Source organism: Phyllostomus hastatus, unplaced genomic scaffold (assembly GCF_019186645.2).
Source record: "Phyllostomus hastatus isolate PE091 unplaced genomic scaffold, TTU_PhHast_1.1 phas_contig_40, whole genome shotgun sequence".
Lineage (NCBI taxonomy): Eukaryota > Metazoa > Chordata > Mammalia > Chiroptera > Phyllostomidae > Phyllostomus > Phyllostomus hastatus.
In genome coordinates this window covers 88,095,721-88,114,353 of record NW_025333872.1, presented here as the reverse complement: position 1 = coordinate 88,114,353, position 18,633 = coordinate 88,095,721, and the positions used below count along the sequence as shown (strand labels likewise).

Below are 18,633 nucleotides of genomic sequence, written 5' to 3'. Positions count from 1 at the left end.
CTACTAGAAATTTGTTAACATTTAGCTGAAAACCAGAAGCACCTATCTCTCTAATGAAAAAATATTAAGAAGCCTTATTTCTTGGCCAACAATCAGATGCCAAGGATGTTTGCAAAGAAGTCATGAGTTTTAAGTTATTAAAAAATGTTATTCCATTTTAAAATATATTGATTTTTTAAAAAGACTATTTATATTTATTTTTAGAGAGAGGGGAAGGGAAGGAGAAAGAGAGGAAGAGAAACATCAATGTGTGGTTGCCTCTCACGAGCCCCCAACCTGAGGACCTGGCCCACAACCCAGACATTTGCCCTGACTGGGAATTGAACCAGCAACCCTTAGGTTCGCAGGCTGGCACTCAACCCACTGAGCCACACCAGCCAGGGCAAATACATTGAATTTTTAAGATGCTGTAGTAGAGGTACATGATAGTTCATTTAAAAAGTGTAATCAACTTTTTTTTTTACAATTAATTTTTTAAATTAAGACAATGGGAATTTAAATATTTGCATGGACAATATCAGTGTTTTTTCTTTCCCCTCAAATGTCACTTTTTTTCCTAATGTTACTAGTTGGGAAAGAGTTGAAACCCTCATTAGAAACTCAAATTTTTAATTTTAGTTCTTTAGAGCTAGAGAGCTAGATAGATTAGGCCTTGAATAAAATCAGATCTGTAAAAAAGGCCTTGTTTCAACACGATCTCACTAGATTGGAACTTTTAAAAGTATTTTAATTCTTGCCCTTCATATTATTAAGGAAAAGTAAAATTCTAAAATATTTTAGAAAGTATGAATAGCAAAGATTAAAGAAAGTTGTTATCTTTGACCAACACACATATATAAACTCAAATGTCATGAAGAGAAAAGCTGTTGAACCTAGTTAAAATTATTCCCATCTCTATCCATTTATATACACTCCCTTAATAACCACTCCTGTTTATTCAGTATTTTAACATTTTAATTCCCAAAAGTATAAAGTTCAAGAGCAATGCTAGGCATAGTATTTGTCTGTACCAATCAGGTGGTACTTTGTCTTGTCACATTTATACACTGTCCTCTCAATGAACTGTAAATTCATTGATCATAAAAGCCTTTTTCCATCCCAACACCTAACAGAGATTCACATATAATGCAATGCTGATAATGGCTATGAAGGGTACAGACTAGTGGATACATTTAAGAATCAATTTAATTTAACGTTAAGCTGTAAAGAATACTCAATCTTTGAAACGAACTCAAATGACGCCGAGTCCTGGACACAAGGGTCCATGGCCCAGGTCCAGAAGCAATACCAACAGCAGCCAACTGAAGCCAGTGATGGACTGAAACTCACATGGTTTGGCCACCAACTCTGGCTAGTTTCCTGTGTCTAAAACCTGGCCCCAGAAGAGACATTAGTGAAAAGATGTACGCATAATTTTTAAAGCCATTTTTAAGAAGCAAAGCTTAAGACGTTAAGAGGTGAGGGAAAGGTGCTTCGCACCCTAAGCATCCACGTGCAGGAACCACACGCACTTGCTCTCGGCAGACAAAAGGGCTTTGCTGGGAGTGCCAGTCCTGCTGGCTCCAGAGCTCACATTGCTTCGAGTTCCAGAACCCTGAGCAACACTCAGATCCCACTATAAAAGGAAGATAACCACAACATTTAGGGAAGATTCCAAAGTGCTACTGACTTCTTAGAAACACACTTACAGTCATTCTAGTAACAAATCCTCTACAGGTGAGAGACGGGTTTTGGTAAATTTGTCCTCAAGCCAGCGTCTCCCTGACAGTCAGTCAGTTTATTCGCTCACTCATTCTGCATGTATCACACACCTACAGGAGGACGGGCCCTGTGATAGGCAAATGAGGTGTTGTCCTTGTCCTCAAGAAACATGGTCGCTCTCACTCTACAAATGTACAGCTGAATCAATGCCAGTAACCTACTCATATTTCACAAGAGGGAGCATGAGAGAAAAAAATTTTTTTGCTGTGATTTTGGTCAGCATTCTGTACCCGGTGGACATGCTGTTCTTTCTTCGCATTCAAACACCACCAACGCCTCTTTTACTTTTAACTTTATTTGGCAAAGCAGCACTGCATAAACTGTTCAGTAACTAGGACACAGCTTACACAGCATGTTAAATTCATATACATTATCAGCAGCAAATTAGAAACAGAAGAGATAATACTGAGCTACAAGTCTCCTATAGTTTTTAAAGAGAAAAAGGAAGAACTACATCAGTTGTGTCCAATCTGAACTGCTGAACGTTAAGGGAAATCACCTTCCATCTTCTTAAAGTTTAATATTTACAATTGCTTAGTTTTAAGGTAACAAAGTAGCTGATTGTATCTACAACATGCTATTCTATGACACCACATCAAAAGCTTTAAAAAGGAAGCTCATCTCTATTTTCTTAGTAGCATCTAACAGACACCCAAAAATGAAGAATCTTAACTGGTGAATGGGGGTGTTATCTGATACACAAAAGCAATCTGAAAAATTAACATCGGAACAGAATTAAGTGTCTAGAAAAAGAAAAACTTCTCCTCCAAATCAATTCATAAACTAAGTTTTGCATTTTGCAGAACCTTTCCATTTAATATTTTAAAGTAAAATGTGGGCACATTAAAGAACAAGTGTATACTTTGTATCCTTTCTCTACCAATTTAACTTTTCTGCCTCTCCGAAGAATTAAAAACCCTATAAAACCACACATTTTCATGCTGAAAATAATAGTGTAACAAAGTCCAAAACAAGCTGTGATGCTGTTGGTTTTCAAAAGCTCTGAGGACTGAGATGAGCAATCCACTGTAATATTATATACTGGTCAAGCTGACGTTGCTTTTACAGTTCGTCCCTGGGGGAAGAAAAGAGAAATATGTAAATAGGAGTCACATACTGCAAGGCTTGGCTTTCTAATAGTTCAGATACAACAGTTAAATCCGTAAAAAAAAAAAAAGGAAAAAAAGAAACAAAAAAACCCCAACAAAACACTAATCCACAAGCAATATATTATTTAAAAAAAAAAAAAAGCAAATGATCTCAAGTCCAAGCAAAAATGGAAATCAGCCATTTCAAACATCTCTCATGCTAATCCAGAATGAAGTATGAAACCTGCAGGGTCTGAATTCTTTTCTTTTAAATTCTAAAGATAACTTTCTTTCTTCAAGACCAAAAATTCAGAGAAACTACTTTTAGATCTAGAATCTTGCTAATACTACTTATTGTAAAATGATGATTTGAATATTTAAGAATTCAAATAAAATTTTACAGTTGCAGTCACAAAACTGGACAAAAATTTAGCCTTTTGCTTAGAGTATCTGTGAGCAATTGCTGAGTGGGTCAATCTCAACCCAAACTCTTTGGGAGAAAAAGCACTGTCGGTAGGTATAATATACCTGTCAGCTGATTTCATAAGGCAGCTTTATTAGCTCCAAAAAAAAAAATAACTGTGCGCTCAGCCAGGTGTAATACTGTACCAGCAACTGCCAGTGAGAGGAAGGAAGGAATAAAAGTGCAATCTCAAATAAATGGTACGGTAGGTAAATTATACCTCAGTAAAGCTGTTAAAAGTGAAAAAGCTGAAAAGCCTAAGAGCTTCATATCTGAGGGTAACCTGAGTGACAAAAACATTGTTAAACACTCAAGTACTTCAGGGGTTAAAAAAATTGATGTTTGCAACAAATCTCAAATGATTCAGAAAAAAATTACATATATGAATACATAGAGAGGGAAGAAGAAAGCAAAAATGGGAAAATGTTAATTAATGGTAACTCTGGATGAAGAGATTCAGTTCTTTGTACTATTCTCACAATTGTTCTGCAATAAAAAGATTTTTAGAAGTTGATAAAATAAACTTGAAAGGTAAATAAAGAGCTAAAATATCCCAAGTAAGTGGTGAATTAAGGGATTATCAATTTTTTAAATTAAATTTTGTAAATTGTCCAAGAAAATATTTTTAAAAATTACATCTCCCATAAGCTACCCTCATCATACAGTATCTATTCATACTTAACATATTCTTCGAAATATGTAAGTACTATATTTTTCATAGAATAGCTTTTACTTAAAATCATGCATTAAAATATTTGAGCACTTGCAAAGTATTCATAAATTAAATTCACTTGTGCTTTTTGTATATGAATTGAAGATACTATAATTGTTTTTAAAATAATTTACCACATTTTATTTACCTATTGCAAGGCATTAAGGATATTGTAAATAAGTACCCTTATTGCCCAACAACATAATACAACATTTCCAAATATCCTTTCCATTTAGAAAAAAAAATTTAAAGAAAAAGGATAAAAGCTCTCAATAAACTGGGTATAGAGGGAACGTACCTCAACATAATAAAGGCCACATATGACAAGCCCACAGCTAACATCATACTCAACGGTGAAAAGCTGAAAGCTTTTCCTCTAAGATCAGGAACAAGACAAGGATGCCCACTCTTGCCACTTTTATTCAACATAGTACTGGAAATCCTAGCCAGAGCAATTAGGCAAGAAAAAGAAATAAAAGGCATCAAAATCGGAAAAGAAGAAATAAAACTGTCTCTTTTTGCAGATGACATGTTATATACAGAAAACCCTAAAGACTCCACAAAAAAAATGTTAGAATAAACTAATTCAACAAAGTTGCAGGATACAAAATCAATACACAAAAACCAGTTATGTTTCTATACACTAATAATGAACTATCAGAAAAAGAAATTAAGAAAACAATCCCATTTACAATTGTGTCAAAAAGAATAAAAATACTTAGGAATAAATTTAACCAATGAGGTGAAAGATCTATACACTGAAAACTGTAAGAGATTAATAAAAGATACTGAAGAAAAAAATAAATGGAAAGATATTCTATACTCATGGACTGAAAGAATTAATATTGTTAAAATATTCATGTTACCCAAAGCAATCCACTGATCCAATGTAAACCCCATCATAATTCCAACACCATTTTTCACAAAAATAAAACAAACACTCCTAAAATTTGTATAGAAACACAAAAACCCTAGAGCAATGATATTAGATAAAATATCTAATATGCTGGAGACATCACACTTCCTGATTTCAAACTATATTACAAGGCTACCATTATCACAACAGTATGGTATTAGAATAAAACACATAGATCAATGGAACAGACTAGAAAGCTCAGAAATAAACCCACACATATATGGTCAATTAATTAAAAAGCCAAGAATACACAATGGAAAAACAATAGTATCTTCAATAAATGGTGCTGGGAAAACTGGATAGCCACATGAAAACAAATGAAACTGGACCCCTGTCTTACACCATACACACAAAGAATTCAACTCAAAATGAATAAAAGGCTTGAACATAGAACCTGAAACCGTAACACTAAACATATTTTGGTAATCATTCTGCAACATAAACATATATTGAAGTATTATACACTTAAAACCAACACAATGCTGTAGAGTAAATTATATCCCAATAAAACCGGGAAAAAATGATATTGTAAAAAAAATAAAAGTTTAATGATGTGAACAATATTGATGACATTTCATGAAATGAAAAAATTTTACAAAATAATGCTAATGCATAGTCCAAGGATTACAAAAAAGATGTATACCTATAAATAAAAGAGTAAAAAAAATTACCAAAATATTAAATAGTGGTTATCTCTGGGTTCTGGGATTATGAGTGATTTTTATGTTATTCTTTGTACTTTTTTTCTATTTTGATAATGCATATGCATTACATTGGTGTCAGTAACAGTATTGTTGAAAACAGATAGAAGGAAACATATAGCACTAAAATGAAAAAATTTCAAGTTTACAGACCTGTATTTTGACATTTGGATACCAAGAAAACCAAAAATTTTCTACCTGTGCATGTATAACCCTGTCATATCCTAATACTCCAAAACCTGTATAGTTTTATATTATTGATTTTTCCTAGTGTTCAAAATTCTGCATCATCATATCTTTGTCTGACTTACATATATAGATCATTTACAATAACAAGCAGTATGTCCTAAATTTCTAGAAAATCTCTTTGAAATCGCTATATATGGGCTAAATATTTTCATTAGGTTAACAACTGTATACATTTATTACTTTGCTATAAAATATATAATCATACACAATTTAATTATTTGTTAGGTTAATAACCCTAAGCTTCTAACATTTAGTATTATATATCCTAACATTTAGTATTATATATTCTTTGTCAAAAACAAACAGATGTACTACCACAAAACAATAATTAAAATCCATTAATGTTTTCTAGTTAATGGGTTTTTTGAGGTAATAAAAGCTTTGCACAAAGCATCATGAGACATTAAAAGAATTTCAAAGCAACAGAATATATGCCTGCCTTTAAGGATGCAAAATGTCACAATGTTATAACACAGGTAAAGAAATTTAAAAGGGCCAGTATAGAATGACATGGAACACTCGCTCAACTGCATACCCTAGGACCTACACTGTCAATCTTAGACAAGGCCAAGCGATTCATGACATCTTATTCATGCATGCATGGCACTTTAAGGAGACTGATAAAATGCTTATCGAATGAGAACCCTGAAACATTCCTCAGTTTCGCAAACCAGAGGTTAACTTATTCCATGGACTCTCATGGCTATCAAAGACAAAAATAAAACTTACCAGAAGATTAACAAAATATTGTTCCTATATATCTAAAGCATACTTATGTAAAATAACACACAAAATTTAAAAGTATTAAGAGTTTGTGAAGCAACTAATACACCTATTACACACCCTTAGTCGTGAACATACCACCACAGATTCTAGGGCTGTGGCCTACACAGCTGGCATTCTCTCCTCCGCTCTTAATCCACCACAGTACAAGTGACATTTTCCCAGGCATAAGGACACATAAACTGACATTCAGGTTTAGGGCCTTATTTGGCCGTAGGATTTGACATGCCCACTTAATTCTCTTTTTATCTAAATACTTTCTATCATATCTCCTTGGCAAATACTAGACCCCATACTCTCACAGCACTGCAACTAGCTCTGAATTCCTCCATGAGAGAAGGAGGGAAAGCTGCTGAGAAACTAGAGAAGAGTTAGGAGAAAGTACTAGGATGAGTTGTTAAAAGTTAATCCCAAAGAAAATCAGAAGGAACAGAAATCATCTAGCCTGGCAGCAAATTAAGGAGCTTCACAGATGATGACTCCCAAATGTGGGATGGGCACTTAGAAAATCTTAAGAGACTTTTTACACACATTCTATCCTTATTATACCCACTGCCTTAATTCAGGCCATCGTCATTTCACCCCTGATTTGCTACAGGCACCTCCCGTTACTGACTCTGATTTTGTCCCTTTCCAACCCAATCTGCATCACAAGCCAGTCGTCTTTCGGAAATGGAACTCCGATCACTGCCTGGCTTCAACCCTTCGACTGCTCTCTGCCGCCTTCAGGGCGGAGTCTGAACATACTACACTCAACAGCAGCGATTTCCAGCTGGCGAGCCACAAGGATGGTTAAAACATGCAAATGCCTGACTATTTAGTCAGGGGCACTGAGCTCTTTTCCCTTAGACTGTCAAATTAAAAAATGGTAACGGTCAATACAACAATAGCCATCCGGTGTGAATAAAACAAAATTACACCTAATGTTTTGTCAGATTGTCAGAAAATATACCCTTTGGTGTGCCACAGAACTTTAGTAATTAGTTAGTGTGTGCCACGAGATGAAAAAGGTTGAAAAGCGCTGCTCTATAGGTATACTTCAGAGATATTACAGGTTCAGGTCCAGACAATGGCAATAAAGCGTGTATCACAATAAAGCAAGTCACACGAACTTGTTCTCCCAGTGCATATAATAGTTCTTTTTACACTGTAGTCTATTAAGTGAACAATAATAGCATTATGTCTAAAAATAATGTACATGCTCTAATTTAAAAATACCTTATTGCTAACAAGTGCTAACAATCACTGGGCCTTCAACAAGCCATAATCCTTTTGCTGGTAGAAGGTCTTGCCTCAGTGCTGATGACCGCTGCCTGGTTACGGTGGTGGGAGTTGAAGGCTGAAGTGGCTGCGGCAACTTCCCAAAATAAGAACAGCGAAGTTTGCCCCATCAAGGGATTCTTCGTTTCACGAACAATTTCTCTGTAGCATGTGATGCTGTTTGACAGCATTTTACCCACAGAACTTAGGACAATGGGAATCAATCCTCGTTAACCCTGCCACTGCTTTATCAATCAACTCAGTTCATGTAATATTCCAAATCCTTGTTGACATTTCAACACTCTTCGCAGCGTCTTCACCAGGAGAGTCCACCTCGGGAAACTACAGTCTTTGCTCATCCACAAAAAGCAACTCCTAACCCACTAAAGTGTCGTCGCGAGATTGCAGCAACTCAGTCACGTCTTCAGGCTCCACTCTTAGTTCTAGGTCTCGTGCTGTTTCCACATCGGGAGCTACTTCTTCCACGGCAGAATTGAACCCCTCGAAGTCATTCACAAGAGTTGGAATCAACTTCTTACACATTCCTGTTAGGGGACACTTTGACCTCTTCCCAGCAATCTTGGATGTTCTTAATAGTATCTAGAATGGTGAGTCCTTTCCAGGTTTACAATGAACTTTGCCCAGACCCAGCAGAGGAATCACTATCTATGGCAGCTGTCACCTCACAAAATGCATTTCTTTCTTTTTTTTTTTTTTGAAATCCTCACAGGAGGACATTGTTTGTTAGAGAGTGAGAAAGGGGGACAAAGAGAGAAAGAAACATTGATGTGAGAGCGTGAAACATCCATTTGTTGCCTTCTGGTATGCATCCGACTGGGAATCAAACCCGCAGTGTAGGCATGTGCCCTGACTGAGCATCAAACCTGCCACCTTTTCGCCTACGGTATGACACTCCAACCGAGCCACCAGCCAGGGCACAAAATGTATTTCCTCAATAACAAGACTTGAAAGTCAAAATTACTCCTTAAGCTGCAGAATGGATGTTATGTGAGCAGGCATAAAAACAATATCCATCTGTTACATTTTCATCAGAGCTCGGGTGACCAGAGGCATGGTCAGTGAACAGTAATATTTTGATAGGAATCTTTTTTTTCTGAGCAGTTGGTCTCAAGAGTAGGCTTAAAATATGAATATTTTAACACACAAACAGTGTTGTAAACAGACATGCTGTCATCCAGGCTTTGTTGTTCCATTTACAGAGCACAGGCAGAGTAGACTTAGTATCATTATTAATGATCCTAGGATTTTCTGAATGGTAAATGAGCACTGACTTCAACTTAGGCACCTGACAAAAGAGTCAGCCTGTCCTTTGAAGCAAGGCATGGATTTTTCCCCTCCAGCTATGAAAGTCTTAGGTGGCATCATCTTCCAATATCAGGAAGGTTGTTGAGGCTACATTGCAAGTCTGTTGTTGAGCGTAGCCGCCTTCTTTATCCCGGCTGGTCCTCCTGGATAACCTGCTGTAGCTTCTACATCAGCACTTGGCGCTTCACCTCGCACTCTTACGTTGTGCAGACGGCTTCTTTCCGTAAACCTCATACACCGACATCTACTAGCTTCAGACTTCTTTTAGAGCAGCTTCCTCGCCTGTCTCAGACTTCAGAGAAGTGAAGAGTTAGAAACTTCCCCTGGATTAGGCTTTGGCTTAAGAGACTAAGCCAAAGTCTCTTCACTTTGTTCAGAATCTCTTGACTCTCTTGTGGCTTGCTTGTTCTTTAATATGCAGACCACTAAAACTTTCTGCATATCAGCAACAGACTGTTTTACTTTCTTATCATTGGTGTTTATTGGAGTAGCACTTTTAATTTCCTTCCAGAACTTTTCCTTTGCATTCACAACTTGATTAACTGTTGGCACAAAAAGCCTAGCTTTCGGCCTTTCTCAGCTTTTGACATGCCTTCTTCCCTAAGCTTGATCATTTCTAGTTTTTGATTTCAAGTGAGAGACATGCAACCCTTCCTTTCACTTGAACACTTGGAGACCACTGCAGGGTTATTAAATGACCTAATTTCCATATTCATGTGTTTCAAGGTCTGAGAGAGATGGGGGAAGAGCCCATTGGGGGAGCAGTCAGAACACACCTAGCAGTTAGTGATTAAGTTAATCATTTCATAAGAACGTGGCTCATGGCATCCCAAAACAACAATAGCAACAGCAAAAATCACTGATCACAGATCACCATATGAAATATATTGTAGTAGTAATGAAAAAGTCTGAAGTAGTTTCAGCATTATTGAAACCTGATACAGAGACACAAAGTGAGCAAATGCTGGAAAAAGGCACTGAGAACTAGGCTTGACCCGGGCTGCCAAAAACCTTCATTTCGTAAAAACCCTCAGCATCTGCAAAGTGCAATAAAGTGCATCACAGTGAAAGAAGGTATGCCTGTAACTGTCTGTTTGTCCTGGGCTTTGGATCTTTTTGGATCTCCCACATGACCGTGAGTTCCACCAGAACGGTCAGTTTCAAGATCACAGCTGTGTGTTCCTGAACTAGTAGTGCAGGGCCTGGCATCGTGGGCACAGATATACCTACTGAATTAATACATGTATTAAGGATGTCCTCAAACTGAAAAATAGTTAACAAATTACCCTTGGTGTCCCTGGCCCCTGGGTAAGTCAACTTCCTTTAGTGGTTTCCCATCACCTTTCCTGTATTTCTTCGAATGGTCCGTTCATTAAAATCAATTCAAAATCTTGGCTGAATATTTGTTTCCTGCCTGGGCCCTGACTGATGGTTTATGAACTCAAATAGAAATAGCAGACTAATGGTTTCTTAGGATTTTAAGTTAACTGTTGATGTTCTACCCTTTCAAACATCCTATTTTCTATTAATTTTTACAGTACAATTTTTTAAAATAGAGCGCTTAATTCCTTTTCCAATCTGTTTCATCTTTATATTCTTTAAACTTATATTCTTTAAGATCTAAGGTTTATAATTAACTGATTATATTCATAATTACAACTACATCTTTGGTTGTAGGAAAATGCACTTGAACAGAAAATTTAACTTAAAAAAAACAAAGTCCTCCCAGTACGAAAGAAAAGTTTCCAATGATGAATACATGTAAAATTTCTCCATGTTTTAAAAAGCTGAAGGCCAGAAAGAAAACCAAGTATATATACATTAAAATATGTGATAATTGACTGAATAATTACCTATGATTTAAAAATTATTCTAATAAATACTCTAAATTTATACAGTTTCATTTCATCAGGGGCAAGTACAGGTATCGTGGAACCTAGAGCTGACACCGCGGCGGGAGGGGAAAGCTCTCTGTGAAGAGGGAAAAAGGAAACCAAGAACAGGACTACTCCTAGGATATCAGGTGTAAGGTCAGGAAGGACCCGAAGCAGGTAAGGGCCCTGAAGCTTAAGTTTCATGAGCTTTATTAAAAATCCACTTCTGGTATCAAAAAAAGTACTTCTTTTCTTTCATTAAATTATAGGCAGAATGCTCAATACTGACATTTATTATTTATATTAATAAAAAGAAAACTTTTCAACTTAGAAATAAAACCCCAAACTCATCAGAGCTCAGCGATCTCGGTGATGTGTTTGCCCCTTTACACAGTGACGCCCTGCAGCTGTGTGACGGTGTGGCCGTGCCAACACCGAGTGAAGGGAGGGTGTAATTATCTGGTAATAACAACAGGATTCTGACAAGACTGATAGCTTTTTAATTTTCGTAAAGAAGTAGCTGTACTCCAGAGTAGAATTCAAAGAAAACAACTTTATATCTATATTAGGTGAAGAATAAAAGGCAATTCCTAGTAAGATATCCCAGAAATGATCAATCACTTTAACAATCAGAAGAATCTAGTTAAAAGTAAAACTCAGTTTTGAACAAACTGAATTACATTCATTACAATTAATTTATTCAAAAAACAAAATTTTTGCAATTAAAACATTCATTCAGAAACAAAATTGGGAGATCTATTAAACTTACAATCACTATGTTACTTATTAAGAAAATAATTATCTTAAAATAAATACCTCTGTCAAATAAAAATAGATTCTAAAACAAGGAAACTGTAAAAGCCTTTCTTATTTTGGCATTTAATCCTGAGAGGTCTTAGCTAAAGTCACTGTTACTTGCTGATCACACCCCTCCCCACGGGAGGGAGTGGGGAAAAGGAGGAGGAGGAAGAAATCGTGGCTTCAGCCACAACATTCAGACTATATGCTGAGGTGCACAACACAGGTGGGTGTCACGATGAGCCATGCTGCGCTGAAGACTATGCTGCATGCTGCTGGACCTCTGGGCGGGGGTGTGAGACCTGGGCACTCGCTTGGAGCTGGCAGAATCCTCTCCCCTCCCCAGGAACTTAGTTAAAAAAGGTTGAACACTGGCTGGCCCGCTCTATAGAAGGGCAATAAGCTTATTTGTTACAGTGGCTCTGAAACAACAGCTGACTATAAAATAGGCACAGGCTGTCAGACATCCATGAACTTGACCGAAAGAGAAATCAAGCTGGGAGGAAGAATGCCCCCTCTGGGATTCTGACACCTTGGAAAACTGGGACAAGAATCTTTTCCTTTTTTTCTCATTATGACAATGAATGGGGCAGGAAATGATGGCCCCTTCTCTTCAAACCAAAGCCTTTACCTCCATCACCTTAGAGCAGTTATAAAAATGATTCGTAAATGTTCATCAGGGTGGCTGATGATAAAATCTCCCTGGACAGTACTAAACTGTGGCTCAAAGCCTCTTTAAAAAACACATTTGTGCCAACCAAGTCTCACCCTCCCTTCCCCAAAGATGTGAGTTAAACCAAAAGAAGGGCAGACCATGCAAAATTTCTCTACATTTTTAATGTAGTGAATTTCTGATGTTAAAATGGAGGAGCATAATAAGAGTGATAACCAAAAAAGCAGCTCTTGCAGTCTAACGTCTTAAAATCCACACCCTTTCACCTTGCACGTGTGGAAGAAGAAAGAGCAGAAGATAAAATCACTTCCACCTGGACCACTGCTTTTCTTTATCTGTTAAAGGCACGTATATCACTCCCATCAGCGGTTTCATTTTGACACTGCCATCTTGTAGCTTGTCATACTGCTCCAGCATCTGATTTCCACCTGCAGGACCGACGGGCAATATCAATCTTCCACCAGGCTTTAGCTGGTCTATTAGCTAAAAGAAAAAAAAAAACATACATACCCAGTTACAGATTTTATATTAATAGTCATTTTACCTCTCCATAAACGGCCTTCAGTGTCCATGGGCAGGAAGTACAAATGTACTTGTATTTGTACAAGTACAAATACTTGTACAGTATTTGGCACACACATACTTTGATTGCTAAACGTATCACTCAATTCCCACTCATTTACTTACCCGCCTCTCCTACTAAACTGCAGGTCCTTTGACGAGAGGGACGGTGTACAGCCTGGTACAACTGCAATGCTCAAATGTTTGAGCTGAACACACAATGTAGAATTATCCTCTTGGGAAGGTCAAAGGCAAAGCCAAAAGTTCTGATGCCTATAAGCTTGTTTAGAATCTTTGTGGTTTAGGTGGCAAGTGTAGAAATTCTGCAAGGAATCCCTACAATTGTAGAATTTAAGACATCACTTAACCAAAGCTCAGGGAACCTTGGTTTTACAACGGAATTTAGGATTGCTGGCGCCACGATGAAGGACGGTAGGGCTGGAGCCTGAGGCATTAGAATGAGGACCCCTGTCCATGAAGAACCAAGACCGCTCATCGCTGGTCAGTTTTAAAATCTTATGTTACCATCTGCCTGTAGCTTTACAAGTCACCACTAATCAAAAACAATGAGAAATAAACCTTACTTTCAATAGTATTGCCCCCCAAAAGGTGTCTCAATTAAACTTTAAGTTGTCAGCAAGTTGTTGTTTTTTTGACATTTTAATTTTTACAAAGTAATACTGGCAAGGATTGAGTTGTTTTTTTAAATGTCAAGATTTATAATGAAGAACAGCAGGCTGCTTCCCTCCAATCTTCTTCCTCTATCCCGTCATTCGAATCCTTTTGGCTGTATCTTCATTGGTTCCTTTTTTATTTGGAAGTGCTTACTTCTAAAGCATGTTTTTTATTTTCCTTAATTGAGATACAACTGACATTTTATATGGTATTAGCTTTAGGCATAAGACATAAGGACTTGATACGTGTATAATGTGCAAAGTGATGACCACATTTTAAGTTCAGTTGACATCCACCAGCACACAGTGACAATTTTTTTCTTGTGATGAGAATTTTTAAGATCTACTCTCTCAGCAACTTTCAAGTATACAATAAAATTGCCTATAGTTGCCATGCTATACAATATTTAATTTTATTTCAAATTACATACTAAATCAGGACTGAGCTCTCTTACACATATTCTTCTCCTTGCCCCTAATCCAACCCAATACCTTAGTTTTTTATTTAAACCATTTTCAGCTGTGACTGTGTAAATATAGTTTGCAGCTGAGCCAAGAGGTATTCGATGATTGTTTCCTTTCGTATACTGTACAACAGTTATTTCTCTGCAGTTAAAAACTGAAGTTTTTTCTCTTTTCGCTCACTTAATTTCCTTTGTAACTGTTTCTAAACCTTTGTACATTCCAACAACTTCACAAACCTATCAAATTGGTGCCCTTTCTTTTTTTGGTGGAATCTCCTGGGGCCTTCCTCTGGCCACTCCAAATCTGGATGCGGGATTCTCCCAGCCGGCAGCTCGGCCTTCATCCTGGGACTTCTCTTTGCAGTAATACTGGGAACTCGCATCACCTCTCTCCTGAAAAGACGTCCTACCTTCCTGGATCTCATGGCTTCCTTGTTTTGGTTTTACCTACTGTCTCTCTCCTCCCTCATTTTTTGCTGTATTATTACAGCAGTTCCTCCAGAAGCATTCTGGGAAACGGTGCACGGGCTACTGTCACGGAGAGCGGCTGAGATCTGCAAGTCTAAAACTATTCTCCCTATTTGGAGATATGTGTGGGTACAGAATTCCAGGTTGGAAATCATTTTCAGTTCAGAACTGTGATGGTGTAATTCTAATGTTGCTATTCTACAGTTGGATGTCTTTCTGATTACAAATCCTTAATGAATTATCTCTTTTGCTTTTCTGGAAACTTTTAGGATCTTCTCTTTATATTTAGCATTCTGAAATTTCATGGTGATATTGTGGCTCTTTGTTTTTCTTTTTAAAAAAGTCATCATACTGGACACTCAATAGATCTCTTCTTACTACAGAATCATGTCCTTCAGTTCTTGGAAATTTTCTTACTTAGGACTTAGGGCTTAATTGTTCCTTATAAAAATTTCAGCCGCAACCCCTCTTTTCAGACCCAGGGCTCATCTCTGATTTCCCAAGTCCTGATGCCTGTAATTTCTAAGCCGTTTCAGAGGTCTGCAGCGCAAGCTACTTCTGCACTGATAGTGTCTTCTGGGGTCACCTTGGGTTTGGTTTCCTCCAACCTCCTGAATCAATTATCAACCCAGCTGCTTTCTGTCTTCACACACTACAGAGTTCAGGACTGCAAGTATAATCTCCTAGATAGTTGAACATAGTGTGTGTTTCTGTTCTTGTTTTTCCAGTTGTTCTGGGCTGACATCCAAGAGGAGCATAAATATCTGTACTCATTACCTTAAAACTGGAAAGCCCCTTCAGCATGTGTACAAGACCCTTATAACACTTACAAGTGCTACTATGTCTAAAATCGTACTGAGTTAAAGCTATATATGTCCTTCGGGGTCATCTCGGGGTCTTGGTGAAAACAATGAGTCCTGTGCCCAAGCCCCTTCACTTAAACGCTGTTCTAGTTCAGATTTTAGCTGTTTGCACCAGGCTGCCAATATGTTTTTAGTTAAAAACAAAACACAAAACCCACTGATCATGTGTTCATATATGAAAATTCTTTTGAGCTATTTATGATTTGTATGCCTTTCCATATCATGTTAATACTTCAATTAAAATGCATTAAAAGCAGCCCTGGCCGGGTGGCTCAGTTGATTGGAGCATCATCCCGTACAGCAGAAGGTTGTGGGTTCTATTCCCTGTCAGGGCACATACCTAGGTTGCGGGTTCAATCCCTGGCCGTGGCATGTATGGGAGGCACCTGATGGATGCTTCTCTCTCACATTGATGTTTCCCTCTCTTCCCACTCCCCTTTCTCTCTCTCTTAAATCAATAAACATATCCTTAGGTGAGGACTTTTTAAAAAATGTGTTAAAGCCACTGGTTTAGTAAAACACAAACAAAACAAAACAAAACACAGATAACAGAGCCAGAGAGAATAAGTGATTTTCCCACAGTCATTTAGCCAGTAAGTAGCAAGTCGATGATTATAACAAATTCCCCAACCTTCACCTTCTCACACCTGATCTAAACATACAGTAAGAACCCTTTCTAGGCTGGGGAGGGGATCAGACTAGACAGAAAATGCCACTAGTCATCTAGTCAACAACTGTGTGAAATTTGTATATAATAGAAACCTAAGACTTCAATAAACTTAACCAAGAATTATTAAGAGCTGACATAAACTTATCAGAGTGCTACAAAATGAAAAATTAATTTTGTACTTCAGTATTTCCTTGACTATAATATTCAATACTAGAATATCCTTTCCTCAAATTGAAAGAATGCAAATTCTCTTATTCTGAAGATTAGTTCAAGTTTTATTCCTGTATGAATTCTTCTGATCACTCTATAAAAAATTCTTTTGTTACCTTGAACTTGTACAGGATTTTCATTTTATTCAATATGTATCATGTGCTAATGATATGATACCACATCACTAATTTCCCTGTTATATGTATGACACACCTCCTCTGGGATATAAGCTTTGTGAAGGTAAAAAGTACGACACATACTTCCTGGTCTCTCCCAGGCACCTAATAGTTTGGTGCATTCCGGTATTAAACAAAATATCGAGTCATTATCAGGTCATGAACTCTAGAGGGATTTTCCCAATTCCACTGGCAGACTAGTTCTTTGCTGGAAGACAGCCATGAGCTGGGGTTCGGTAGTAATCTTGATGTCGTTTATACAACTGTTTGCATATGGAAACAATAATTACCTACTAACTGTAACTAAAACTCACAACATGAGTAACTGTATTTTGAACACCATCTAGAAGTCATTCTCCTATAAATCTTTGAGAGTTTTAGCTGGAAGCACAGAAACACAGAAAAAACACAACTCACTGCTTGGGGCACAACCGGGGCCGCAGCGCCTACGTGGATAGCGTCGTAAGGGGCTTCTTCGGCATAGCCCATTCTCCCGTCCCCCACTGGAAGAGAATGTACACTCTCAGTGCCTGTCCAGGTAGAGCTGCTTAGTGTGAAGACTTTAAAGCAGGGAAAGGATAGTTCTGTTTGTTTGTTTGTTTGTTTGTTTGTAATAATGATGCTGGGACAACTGAATCTGCATATGGAAAAAATATACACTTAGACCCCCGACCTCAGATATACACAAGAGTCAATGTCAGGAAGATCAAAGACCTAAATTTGGAAAGCTAAAGAACCAAGTTTCTGAGTAATAATATAGAGAAATAAGGGCTGGCATAGCTCAGTGGATTGAGCGTGGGCTGAGAACCAAAGTGTCACAGGTTCGATTCCCAGTCAGGGTACATGCCTGGGTTGCAGGCCATGACTCCCAGCAACCACGCGCTGATGTTTCTCTCTCTCTTTCTCCCTTCCTTCCCTCTCTGAAAATAAATAAATAAAATCTTAAAAAACAAACAAACAAACAAAAAGGACCTATGTGAGAGTGAAAAGGCATGCCACAGGGTGGGAGGAGAGATTTATAATATGCATAAATAGACAAAGGGCTAGTCTCTGGAAGTCCTATAAATCTAAGAAAAATATAAACAACTCTGTATCTGAACAGGCATTTCACAAAAGAAGAAACTAAATGGCCAAACATATGAAAAAGTGTTCAACCTCACTGGTTAATAGGAAAACACAAAATTAAAGCCACAAAGAGATACTGTTATACACTCACTAAGTGGGCAAAAAGAAAAATCTAACAATACCAAATGCTGGTAGAGATGTAAAGTAATAGGAATCCTGACACACTGCTGCTGGGAATGTACATTGGTTCAATCACTTTAAAGACAGTTTTGCAATGTCTATGGTAACCCTTAGAGCCTACAATAGCACTCTAGAGAAATGAGTGCTTGCATGAGGAGTGAATATATGCATGAATCTGGACTTACGGACACATGTGGTCACAGCAGCACTGTGAATATCCACAAATTAGAAATAACTCAAAATACCAAGCTACAGAGGAATTAACAATTTTGGTGGTGGTCTTACAATGGAATGCTATACAACAATAAAAATGTACGCAAAAAGTGGGTGAATCTTACAAACTTAAGGTTGAATGAAAGAACTCATTCATCACAGAATGATCACAGAACGTATACTGCATGGTTCCATTTATCTAAAGTTCAAAATTAAATTAAACATTAGTTTTGGAAGTGCAATTAGGTAGTAAATGTGCAGAAGTAATGACATGGGTTACCACTAGGGAGAAGGGAGGGAGTTGTGATGAGGGAAAAAGGGAGGTGAGGACTTCCCAGGTACCAATGATGTTCCATTTCTCCATCAGTGTGGTGATTAAATGAGTATTGTATTAAGCTTCACACTTATGTTTTTTGCATTTTTTAATGTTTTCTTATTTTTCACAATACAAAATGTGCTCCTATGGAAATAGTGCCATAGTATAT

At 37.4% G+C, this 18,633-nt stretch overlaps 1 protein-coding gene across 2 annotated transcripts in view; it reads right to left on the bottom strand.

The window, feature by feature from the left end:
* Positions 1-2,040: 2,040 nt before the first annotated feature.
* The window catches only part of PCMT1 (protein-L-isoaspartate (D-aspartate) O-methyltransferase), a 48,526-nt gene continuing 31,933 nt past the window's right edge, over positions 2,041-18,633 (bottom strand). The window contains exons 6-8 of one of the 2 annotated variants that reach the window (XM_045843302.1): positions 17,108-17,193; positions 12,918-13,087; positions 2,041-2,836 (exon numbers count right to left, since the gene is read on the bottom strand). In XM_045843302.1, coding sequence (XP_045699258.1) covers positions 2,824-2,836; positions 12,918-13,087; positions 17,108-17,193 — 269 coding nt within the window. In that variant the 3' untranslated portion in view covers positions 2,041-2,823. Of the gene's footprint in view, positions 2,837-12,870; positions 13,088-17,107; positions 17,194-18,633 lie in introns of both variants that reach the window. The other variant, XM_045843303.1, reaches the window with a different exon arrangement.